This window comes from Podarcis erhardii, assembly GCF_964252035.2.
Source record: "Podarcis erhardii genome assembly, chromosome: 1".
Taxonomy (NCBI): Eukaryota; Metazoa; Chordata; class Lepidosauria; order Squamata; family Lacertidae; genus Podarcis; species Podarcis erhardii.
In genome coordinates this window covers 10811043-10823132 of record NC_138497.1, presented here as the reverse complement: position 1 = coordinate 10823132, position 12090 = coordinate 10811043, and the positions used below count along the sequence as shown (strand labels likewise).

Below are 12090 nucleotides of genomic sequence, written 5' to 3'. Positions count from 1 at the left end.
CAGCGGGGGAAATGTGATTAAACTGCATTAAAACGTAATCAGACACTAACAGAATTAAAACAGTGTCATGGATACGTGCTTTAAGGTAAAGGTAAAGGTAAAGGTAAAGGAACCCCTGACTATTAGGTCCAGTCGTGGCTGACTCTGGGGTTGCGGCGCTCATCTCGCTTTATTGGCTGAGGAAGCCGGCGTACAGCTTCCGGGTCATATGGCCAGCATGACTAAGCCACTTCTGGCGAACCAGAGCAGCGCACGGAAACGCCGTTTACCTTCCCACCGGAGTGGTACCTATTTATCTATTTGCACTTTGACGTGCTTTCAAACTGCTAGGTTGGCAAGAGCTGGGACAGAGCAACTGGAGCTCACCCCATCGCGGGGATTTGAACCGCCAATCTTCTGATCGGCAAGTCCTAGGCTCTGTGGTTTAACCCACAGCGCCACCCGCATCCTCACGTGCTTTAGGGTGTGCTTAAGTCCAGGGACGGCAATGCTTTGTTTTCATACACCATGTTGCAGAGACCCAAATAGCTCCGTTCCAAACACTTATATTTGGCCATGGTGGGAAGCAGCAGTTCAGCACATTTCCCACTGGGATATAACTCCTCCTTGAATAGAAGTTGCCTTGGACCAAGGCAGACCATTGGTCCACCTACCTCAGTATTGTGTTCATTGACTGGGTTTTCCCCCAAACCAACTCGTGATTCCAGGGACTGAATCTGGGGACCTTGTGCACGCAAGGGAAATTCTCTGCGACAGCCCTCCTGCTTCTTGGGATTCTTTCAGCTCCCTGCTTTGTCCTCATGCCCTTTTCTGAACGCTTGAATAAAGTTACTGTCTCAAACATATGTGCCTCTCCAATCGCCCCTCACACCCCCACACTTTTAAAAAAAGGGAAAGGAAAAGCATTTCCATTATGGATCCAACACAGCACTTAGGTTGGAACTCTAAGGCCGAAGACCAGAGGGTGAGGGGAATCAACAATTTCCAACTGCAGGGTAAATTGCATCGTTCCAGTCACCATCTAGTTTAGAACCAGTCAACGGCATTACCTCAGGTTAAGTACTTAATTCGTTCCGGAGGTTCGTATTTAACCTGAAACTGTTCTTAACCTGAAGCACCACTTTAGCTAATGGGGCCTCCTGTTGCCGCCGCGCCACCGGAGCACGATTTCTGTTCTCATCCTGAAGCAAAGTTCTTAACCTGAAGCACTATTTCTGGGTCTGTAACCTGTAACCTGAAGCGTATGTAACCTGAGGTACCACTGTAATTAATTGGCAGATAAGATTTCTATGTTACTAACTTAAACCAACTGGAAAGCTCTGTAACCTGAAGCGTATGTAACCTGAAGTCTGTAACCTGAAGTCTGTAACCTGAAGCGTATGTAACCTGAGGTACCAGTCTGTAACCTGAAGCGTATGTAACCTGAGGTACCACTGTAATTAATTGGCAGATAAGATTTCTATGTTACTAACTTAAACCAACTGGAAAGCTCAGTTGGTTTTTAGAGCGTGACGCTGATAAATTATTTATTTATTTTATTTATATAATGCCCTATACCTGGAGGTCTCAGGGCGGTTCACAGAAAAGATCACAATATATAAAAATCACAATAACCCAATAACACCTCCCCCCCAAAAGCCACATTTTAAAAGGGTATAGGATATCAATCGGGTCAACCAAAGGCCTGGTTAAAAAGGAACGTTTTTGCCTCGCGCCTAAAGGTGTATAATGAAGGTGCCAGTCAAACTTCCCTGGGGAGAGTCTTCCACAGACAGGGAGCCACTGCAGAGAAGGCCCTGTTCTCATCTTGCCACCCTCTGGGCCTCTTGAGGAGGAGGCACACGAAGAAGGGCCTCAGAAGATGATCTCAGGGTCCAGGTAGGTTCATTTGGGAAGAGGCGGTCCTGAGCCGCAAGGTTGCAGGTTCAATTCCCGTATGGGACGGCTGCATTGCAAGGGGTTGGACTAAATGATCCTCAGGGTCCCTTCCAACTCTGCAGTTCTATGGTTCTATGAGTCAGGCCACTGGTCCACTTGGTAGCGGCTCCCAGTCTTACCTGGAGATGCTGGCGAGTGAATCTGGGGACCGAGTCAGGTGCTCTGTCACTGAGCCACAGCTATGCCCCATGCTGCCCCCATCAACCTTACCTCCAGGTCTGCCAGCTCCTTTTCAGTCAGGCAGCCACCGTCCAAGTTCTTCAGCTCTGCGTTTAACCACTCCTCGGTTGAACTTGATAAATTAAGGAGCTTGTCCCACAAAGCCAGAGCTCTTTCCAGATTTTTGCAGTAGTTTTCAGTCCATTCATTGACCTAGCAGGTCAAAAAAGATCAAAGCATAAATATTTCCAAGCGAGCACCTTCATCGGCAAAGGGAGCGTGAGACGAAGTCAGCCCCATAAACAAGAAGTGGGGGAGGAGGGGAGGTTAATCCGTTGGATGGAGATAGTTTCTTACCAAATATGGCTTAGGATATTATCACATCAAAGACAATGGCAACACTCCAGGTTCTCAAGACAGGTCTGACAAGGTGGTTTGGGCTCATCAGATCTGATCACCTCCCCAAAATGTGTCCCAACTAGTCCCAGACTCAAGCAGATCCAACATCTTCTTGCATTTGAAGAAAAGCATTCCTACGGCCGATCTGTAAGATTTGCGCTACTGAAATGTTTCCTGGAGGGCTTAGCGTTCCCAAAAGGCGCAACCTATTAAAGCTGCTTGTCTATATCTCCCAGAATTATCCCTTAGGGGAGACCATGACCGACACGAGACAGAAAGCCATACAGAACTGATAACCTGACACTCTTAACCCACACTCTTTGGTGAAAGCTTGATTCCCCGCCCCCCCCCCCCCCACGTTTAGGAGTCTCCGGCATACCGCATTTAATTTATCCAAAATATTAGTTGCGAGCCAGATTCAATTACTATAATGCATAACAGATCAGACCACCCTGATCATTTACTTTTTACATACATCCAGCCATCTGTCCACAATAGCGTTAGCCTCATTCTCAAAGGGAGGATCCTCCAAGCTTTTCATTTTGTTCAGCTGGGACTGAAGGCTTTTGCCAATCTGGTTTATTCTGTCAATGTCTTCGGAATGGTTGTTAAATTCTTGTTTGACCACGTTGACCTGTGGAAAAGTGATAATATGCACCTGTAAGCACCTTGCATTTGGGGCAATTTAAACAGGAAGAATCCTGGGTGCCTATCCATGAGAAATACAGTGCTTTTGAAGTTACCTTTAATATTTGTAATCATTTTTTTTAAAAAAAGAAAAATAAGAATCAGAAATGAAACAAACAGATACCATTAAGAGCAAAGAAAAATACTTATTTTTAGTAACATTTTGTTCAGAATAAGGTCTACACCGGTTATGTTATCTTTCAGATGGGTTTTACAGTTCTGCCTTCTCCCTTTTTAGGAAGGCATGACTTGTCAGCCTGTTCATTGTAGACAAAATTCCAATTATTTGTTTGCCTGTTCATTTTGTTTTTTAAAAACTGTATCCAGCCTCAAGCTTTTCCCATTCTAAAATTTCTAAGCTGCTTACAGTACTATTGAAAACAACAAAAATAGAGCATTAACACAGGTGTTTAAAACACATTTTTAAAAAGAGAGAAACAAAGCCACAGGAATCCAATAAAGAGAACCTCAAAACTGCAACACCAATAAATTAAACATTAGCATCAGGCATCGGTCACATGATTCTGGTTTCCGTATTAATTTACACAAGAGTTTGGAAGGGGGGGAAATACTCTTGCGTTATGGAGCATATGCATATTTTATTTGCTTCATATATTTTGTGCAAACGATTCTGGAAGCTACAGTCATGGGAAATAAGAACTGACTTTCTGAATTTTAAAATTGGAAGACCTATCTCTGGGTGTAAGGGTGCATCATAATCCAAACCAGTGGCTTCCAAATGATGGAGACAACAAGGCACCATGTTTTGCTTTTTAACTTTCCATCTCAGAACTCTATAAGGCTGCTTGTTTGTGCACCGATGGAGCACGGCCACTGAAACCCTGACCTCTAGTGTCTGGCGATTAGACAACATTCGCTAACTAGGTCTTTGTTTTCTGGCAGACAATGAAGTCTGTTCTGCAGTAGATACAGCTGGGCAGACGGTGAGAAAGTAGGGCAAAGGGCTTGACGCAACAGATAGCAGCGAACCCCCCTCTCCTATCCTTTCCATGGGGAAAATAACGCCGAAATTTTGCAACCTGGCTGGTTTCTTCCCTTGAGAGAGAGGTGTATAGATCTGGGCGCTTGACACTTATTTTTAAAAAGAAATAGTTTTAATTTAAACCTATAGGACAGTTTGTATGCGGGATTGGTATTCCTGTGGGTGTCTGTGGGTGTATTTGAAGTGGCATATAATGGCTCTGGGAATGCGGGTGGCACTGTGGTCTGAACCAGGGGTCAGCAATCTTTTTCAGCAGGGGGCCACTCCACTGTCCCTCAGACCTTGTGGGGGGCCAGACTATATTTTGAAGGGAAAAAATGAACGAATTCCTATGCCCCACAAATAACCCAGAGATGCATTTTAAATAAAAGGACACATTCTACTCATGTAAAAACACGCTGATTCCCAGACCGTCCGCAGGCCAGATTGAGAAGGTGATTGGGCCAGATCTGGCCCTCGGGCCTTAGTTTGCCTACCCATAGTCTAAACCACTGAGCCTCTTGGGCTTGCCGATCGGAAGGTCGGCGGGTTGATTCCCCGTGACAGAGTGGGCTCCCGTTGCACTGTTCCAGCTCCTGCCAACCTAGCCGTTTTAAAGCACACCAGTGTAAGTAGATAAATAGGTACTGCTGTGGCAGGAAGGTAAACGGCGTTTCCGTGCACTCTGGTTTCCGTCACGGTGTTCCGGTGCGCCAGAAGCGGTTTGGTCATGCTGGCCACATGACCCGGAAAGCTGTCTGTGGACAAACGATGGCTCCCTCGGCCTGAAAGCGAGATGAGCGCTGCAACCCCACAGTCGCCTTTGACTGGACTTAACCGGCCAGGGGTCCTTTACCTTTTACCATTACCCATAATGCCTCTCCTGTGTGCCTTTATCCCTGCATCATTGTCATTGCAATACTTCAGCCTACACTTGGGGTCACAAAACTCAAGACCAAGGGTCATAGGCAGCACTCCAGCCACTCTCTATATGGTCTGTCGGATGGTGGTGGTGGTTGCTCGTGAGTAACCAGGAAAGACTCCGACCTGTCTTTACAGGTTTTATTGTGCAAACTATTTACAGTGCAGATCTACCAAGTTCATGTCCGTCTCAGTCACTTGCAGAATCCGGGAGTGGCCCCTTCCGGCTTCTCCCCCAACAAAAGAACTTCGGCACCCCAAGCCTCCTCCTCCTCCCCTCCTTGCGTTTCACCCCCCCCCCCCCCCCGCGCAAGGTGGGCGACGGAAGTGGTGTGCGTCCCTCCTGGCCAGTCTGGCCAGGTGAGGCGCTGGGGCTCTCAGCAGCATCCTCGAGCCCTTTCCTCGCTTGGCTGGCCCCTTCCCTCTCTTCTCCACTGGAGGTGTGGCTTTTCCCACCGCTGGAAAAGGAACTGCTCCTCAGGAGTTTTGGAGGCTCTCTGTATCCCAATGGCCCCCCTGTGTGATGGCCTGGGAATCTGATTCAGAGGCTGAACCTGAGGAATCCCAGCCTGCACAGGAGTCCCCGCCTCCAGGGCCGGCTGAGCCGGGGCAGGGCCTTGAACCTGAAGGGCCCTCACCTGTGCCGGATCCTCAGGAGCAGACACCAGCTGAGTCTGCTCTGGCTCCGGAGGTGATGGAGGACCCATTGCTTGCAGGTGCTCCACTCTCAGCCCCGTCAGAGTAAGCTGAGGTTGCCTCTGGGTCTGGTAACCCTCCAGCCTCTCCTGAGCTGCAGAGGCTCAGGGCAGAGAGGTGGAGGGAACTAAGTTCCCACAGGAGGAGTGCTCGCCTCCAGGCCAGGAGAGGCGAGTCACCTGTGGACCGGGGCCGCCCTATGCCTTGGGGCAGATAAAAGCCAGCCAGCCCCAGTCCCAAGTTGTGGGAGCAACATTGTTGGTTGCTAGTTCCTGCCAGACCCTGTCCTGCTCTTCCAGAGTTCCTGACCACGCCCGGCTCTTTGCCTTGGACCCTGCTTCGCTCTTGACGGACAGCATACCCTCGACCTAGGACCAGACTCAGACCACGCCACACGGTAACCCCCCCCCAGGACCAGCACACCCTGCCTCCCTCCCCTGTCCCGATGGCAGTCCCCTGACACGTCCCTTGGAATTTTCATCAGGACACAAAACCCACTATGAATTGCTGGATGTAACAAGAAGGCAGAGGTCTGGACCTCCTTTCAAGCTTCCCTTATTCTTTGAAGCAGAGGTGGACAACCTGTGGCCCTACAGGTGTTGATGGGGTCCCTCCTGCCCGTTCCACACAACATGGTCAGCCATCGGGGTGATGAGAAATGGAGCCCAACAACATCTAAGGTTGACTTCTTTCGATTTAAAGCCTACCTTTGCAACCATACACACACCCGTTTCTTATTTCATTGTATAAAAAAATGAAAGCTAGGATTCCGTGGCCACCATAAAAATTGTGCCGCTTTATCTGCTTTTGCACGGTACCGCAATAAACTCACCATGGCAATTATCCTCTGCAAGTTCTCTTTTCCCATGTAAGACACTTGCTGAGACAAGGTATGCTCTTGCTTCTGAATAATGCCTGTCAGACAGTTTTTGCAGCTGTGATATTGCTTCAAGAGCTCCATCACTCTCGCACAGTGTTCCTGCCTATTTGAAAGAAAGCAAAGCAAAAATAATTGACATGTTCGCAGGATGGCCTAAGCCTGAAGGCACTCGTTTTCCAAATCAAGGGATCTGGCTTTTAGTACAGAACCCAAGCAACGTCAAGAGGGCCACGGGTTTACAGTTTTGCTTTGCAGCCACAGGAACTAGAAACCTGTTTTTGAAAAAATGAAGCAAGGCTTCATTTGGAACAGGAAGATATTTTAAAGTATTTTAAAGAATTCCATTGTGCAGTCTTCTCTTTGCATGATGGAATAGTGCACTCCCTCTCACCCAGGGTTTTCCAAACTTGGGTCTCCAGCTGTCTGTGGACTACAATTCCCATCACCCCTGACCACTGGTTCTGCTAGCTATGGATGATGGGAGTTGTAGTCCAAAAACAGCTGGAGACCCAAGTTTGGAAAACCCTGGGCTAGAGGGGAAGCGGTGATCTCCCAGCAGGTGGTTTGCTGCTGCTTACCTGGGAGAGAGGGAGAGGCAAGATAGCAGGGAGGCTGGCACTGCAAAAACATGGGCGGAGCCAATACGGTGCTTGCTCCTCCCTATAAGCAGCACTGCTAGGAGGTCAGTTAAGAGCCACTGCCCCACCCCACTGTCCAGCTCTGGAAAATGTTGCACAAAATCCCACAAACTTAGCCTCTCACTTTTCGGCAATGGCAAGCTTTGTTTTCTTCCACAAGCCCTCTGTGAGTTTCCACTGCCGCTTGACTTCTTCCCCCTGGCCATTTGCGGACCGCGAAAGCCGGCTGGCGACTTCATTCAAGGACCTCATCTCCGCAGCAAGGCGGTCCAGCTTCTGCCGCAGTTCGCTGATCGACTTCAACCTAGAAACAGGAACAAGTCGCATCCGTTTTTGTCACCTCCGCTGCTGGGTATTTAGGATGTTGATTAAAACAATTTCCATGCCACTGCCTGGTATGAAAGCTCCTATGGGTGCTATGCTCCTTCCACTTCTACAGGGTATCTTACTGTTTCTCAGTTTTGTGATTAAAAACAATGAACCCTAACATGGGCATAGCCAGGATTTATTGGGGGGGGGCAGGCTTTATGTTAGGAGGACAGAACCAAGTTATCTGCAATACAATTGCTCAGTAAGTTAAGTATTTCTATTTACTTATTGGATTTGGGGGGGAGGCAGCTGAACCCATGAACCCTAAAGCAATAGTCATATACAGTGGTACCTCGGGTTACAGACGCTTCAGGTTACAGACTCCGCTGACCCAGAAATAGTACCTCAGGTTAAGAACTTTGCTTCAGGATGAGAACAGAAATTGTGCAGCAGCAGCGCGGTAGCAGCGGGAGGCCCCATTAGTTAAAGTGGTACCTCAGGTTAACAACAGTTTCAGGTTAAGAACGGACCTCCAGAACGAATTAAGTCCTTAACCCGAGGTACCACTGTAGACACCCCTTTTCTTTCCCCCTAACCCATTTTCCATTTTCCCGAGGCAAAATATCCTCAACTTTATTTGACTGAATCTGAGAGGGAGGGGAGAAAGAGAAACCTCACCTTTGCTGAACAGCAGGGATCGTTGGCTCCCTCAAGCCTATTTTGCTGATCTTAACATGCACGTCTTGGATGTTTTTAAAGAGATCGCTATTCTTCGAGGTAAATTCTTCCTGAGCTTCCCTGTTCTGGTTGATGTCTTGTTCCTCCATGGAGCCAACCACAGGGCTTTCGTTCACAGGTAACGCAGCGACGAGGTCTTCGCAACACATCTTTTTCCCGCTTTCATCATCATCGGTGTAAATGCTGACTTGCTTCAACCTCTCGTCGAGAGATTTGGCCTCCTTTTTTATCAGAGAAATCTCCTGCAGCATAGCTTCCCCGGGTGATCCTGGGGCGATGCTGAGAGGCACAGAGGCACCCAAAGACTGTTTCACATGCATCAGCAAAGCCAGAAAAGTTTCCATGTCACGCAGGATTGTCTCAATCACCTGCATCTTGCAACCCAGCTCCCCCAATCGCACTTTGTATTCAGCGGCGACTGCGCTCGCTTCTTCCCAGTCTTTTGGATCAACCTCTGTTCTTTGACGCCTGCCTTGTTCTAGCAAGCTGCACTGTTTGGTACAATTTGCTATAGATGTCTGCATTTTCTGAAAAGCAAGGGATTGCAACGGCGATAAGCGAAATTGTGCTGTAAAAAGCAGCAATGAGCATCAAGTCTCACGGTCCCTTTCAACTCTATGATTTTGTTATCTGTTAAGCATAGGGGATGAGTGATGGGACCCATAGGAAGAGCACATGCTTTGTATTCCCTGCAGGCCCCTAGGAGGTTAAGCTCTTGGGCACCTCCAGGAAAAAGGGTCAAGTAGCCAAAAGAACACTTAGGGAGTTCCTGTCATCCTGTGTTCCTCAAACTTTGATTCCCAGCTGCTGTTGGACTACAACTCCCATCATCCCTGACCACTGGTCCTGCTAGCTAGGGATGATGGGAGTTGTAGTCCAAGTTTGGGGCCCCAAGTTTGAGAAACACTGTACTAGATAATGCTGGACTAGGCAGGTGAATTATTGACTCAGCATAAATAGCTCAAACAGCCCCTCTTCCCACATAAACCAACCCAGATCAATCCCACATCTCAAATGTGATTGGCATCTGGGACCCTTTTCTGTGTTCCTCCTCCATGCAAGGTCTGAAGGGTGGTGACACAGAAACGGGTCTTCTTCAGTGGGGGCTCTCTGCATGCAGAATGCTTCCCCAGGCACCATCATGGTCTATTTTTAGGCACTAGCCAAAAACTTTCCTTTTTACCTGGGCTTTTGGCCCTTAATTTGAAGGGCTTCAAGTATTTGTGGCCTCTCATTAGTGGGGCAGGATCTGTAGGGGGTGTAGAAACACCCTTACTGACCCAATCTGGGAGCCCTTCGCTAAGCCAACACGAGATTCCAAGAAAGAATAATGAGCACAAACCTTCACTTTCTTGAAGGGAAGGCTAGTGTTATTTAGCACGCTCCGGGGAATGTCTCTCTGGCGGAGCTCTTCGTCCGCGTTGCACAGCTGAACCCATTCACTTTCTATAGGTGCTAGAAGGGCCAAAACAGCCTTTAAAGAGTGAATCCTACAAAACAAGAGGATAAATTTGATCAGGAGACATGGAGAGGAAATCAGTTGCGGCTCAGCTATAGAACACCTGTGTCAAGGGCGATTCCCAGCATGGCAGATAGTTACATGGTTATTGTCATAGACAACACTTACAGTCGCTTCTAGAAGAAGAAGAAGAAGCTATTTTGGATAGCTTATAAGTTTTCATGGCACTTTGTAAGTAGTTGTCTTATTCTCACAAATCTGATAAATGGTGAGAAATTGTTTTTGAACAAGAATTTTAATTGTGTGAATAATTGTCGCCTATGTGCTGTACAGGTTGCACAAACATTATTAATGGCACAGGTTATATATGGTATATATATGGTTATATATGATAGCCATGTTCAAATATATAAAAGGATGTCACATAGAGGAGGGAGAAAGGTTGTTTTCTGCTGCTCCAGAGAAGCGGACAAGGAGCAATGGATCCAAACTACAAGAAAAAAGATTCCACCTAAACATTAGGAAGAACTTCCTGACAGTAAGAGCTGTTCGACAGTGGAATTTGCTGCCAAGGAGTGTGGTGGAGTCTCCTTCTTTGGAGGTCTTTAAGCAGAGGCTTGACAACCATATGTCAGGAGTGCTCTGATGGTGTTTCCTGCTTGGCAGGGGGTTGGATTCGATGGCCCTTGTGGTCTCTTCCAACTCTAGGATTCTATGATTCTAGGTTGTATTTCTTCAGCAAATATTTATTTACAGGGCACATTTTTCATTTTAAAAAAAATTGAGCCTGGCGATGTACGGCATGCAGAATTGCAATAAGATCAATGAAAACATCAATTTAAAAATGGCCGGGGGAAAGAAAGTCATGTTTCATATTTATTTCTGCAGATGTCCCTGGAGCGCAACACCCCCCCCCCCCCGATTACTGGCCCTGTGAGCTGGGGCTGAAGGGAGTCCCAACAACATCTGGAGGGAACATCTGGCAGGCTGTCCCTGATAGTCCGACTCCTCCCCAGTCTCTATGTGCAGGCTGTACCTCTCCTTCAGAGAATTCCAGGCTCTGTTCCACTCTCTGAGCAGCTCTTCCTGAGACTCATCTGCTTTGCAGGAAAACTTGCCCAGCAGCAAAACCATCCTTTCAAACTGTTTCCAAGAAGAATCGCCTTTGCTCTCCAAGGCCTGAAACAAGAGAAAGAAAATGCTGGTGATACAAATAACGAGAGGTGCAAAGGTTAACAAATATAAAATGTTAACAAGGGGTTTAAACGTTAAGGATAATGCGGCAATTGTTCAGATATAACACCCACAAGGATAAATATGCATTGCATGACCTGGATGTTCCTGTTTTATTCTGCTATGCAGCAAACACTGTTTTGTTCTATAAAGCTGAACAGCAAGCCTATCGAAATGTTTTATTAAACCTTCAGATAGTGATATTTCAGTTGCAGACCACAGTTTTCATGGTTTATTTATTCATTCATATAAGTATTTTTTTAGTTTAATTTTTAAATTTCTGTTTTACATTTTAGAATATTCACTTAAACAACCTGAAAATATCAATGACTTCCCTTCCTCTCCTTCCATGGTTCATTCTGCACAACATAAACCCCTGCATATTTTATATAAACGAAACCTTTCAGTATTCCATTTTACATCCATTAAAACTTATTTACCCTGTTGAATTTATCTTAATGCTGCCCACATTTTCAAATAAACACAATTTTCCTCCGTATATTCAATAAACATTTTCCAGTCTTCTTGCTCTCTTATTCTATACGTTAGGTCCGCAAGCTGCTCATATTCCATCAATTTAAGTTGCCAATCTTCTTTAGTTGGGACTTCCCTTGTTTTCCATTTTTGGGCTAAGAAAACAAGAGCCGCGGCAGCGGCATACATAAATATAAGTATTCCATTCATCCATTCATATAAGTATTTCTATACTGCCAAGTCATAAACCACCAGGGGAGCATGATGCATTAAACTCCCACAAAAAAGCAAGACAGATAATCATTACAGTGGTTGCCTAGTAACAAAATGAACATTTAAAAAGGTGCAAAGTCCTGTCTGTCACCACAGAAAAGTCATCAAGAGATTCCTGAAAGTCAAAAGCAAAGAAGAACTGGTTGCCAAATCCCTGCTGGAAGTGTGTCCCACAGCATGGGACCGACAACACTACAGTAAATGCCCAACTTTTAGTAAGGCCTCTATAATGTAAAGGTAAAAGTACCCCTGACTGTTAGATCCAGTTGCGGACGACTCTGGGGTTGCGGCGCTCATCTCGCTT

At 46.7% G+C, this 12090-nt stretch overlaps 1 protein-coding gene across 6 annotated transcripts in view; it reads right to left on the bottom strand.

Annotated features, from left to right (window-relative positions):
* The window catches only part of SYNE2 (spectrin repeat containing nuclear envelope protein 2), a 250960-nt gene that overhangs the window by 165560 nt on the left and 73310 nt on the right, over positions 1 to 12090 (bottom strand). For all 6 annotated transcript variants that reach the window (XM_081857037.1, XM_081857038.1, XM_081857039.1 and 3 more), the window contains exons 26-32: positions 10843 to 10985; positions 9690 to 9837; positions 8288 to 8874; positions 7425 to 7604; positions 6615 to 6765; positions 2972 to 3130; positions 2149 to 2310 (exon numbers count right to left, since the gene is read on the bottom strand). In XM_081857037.1, the coding sequence (XP_081713163.1) occupies positions 2149 to 2310; positions 2972 to 3130; positions 6615 to 6765; positions 7425 to 7604; positions 8288 to 8874; positions 9690 to 9837; positions 10843 to 10985 (1530 nt within the window). The remainder of the gene's footprint in view (positions 1 to 2148; positions 2311 to 2971; positions 3131 to 6614; positions 6766 to 7424; positions 7605 to 8287; positions 8875 to 9689; positions 9838 to 10842; positions 10986 to 12090) is intronic.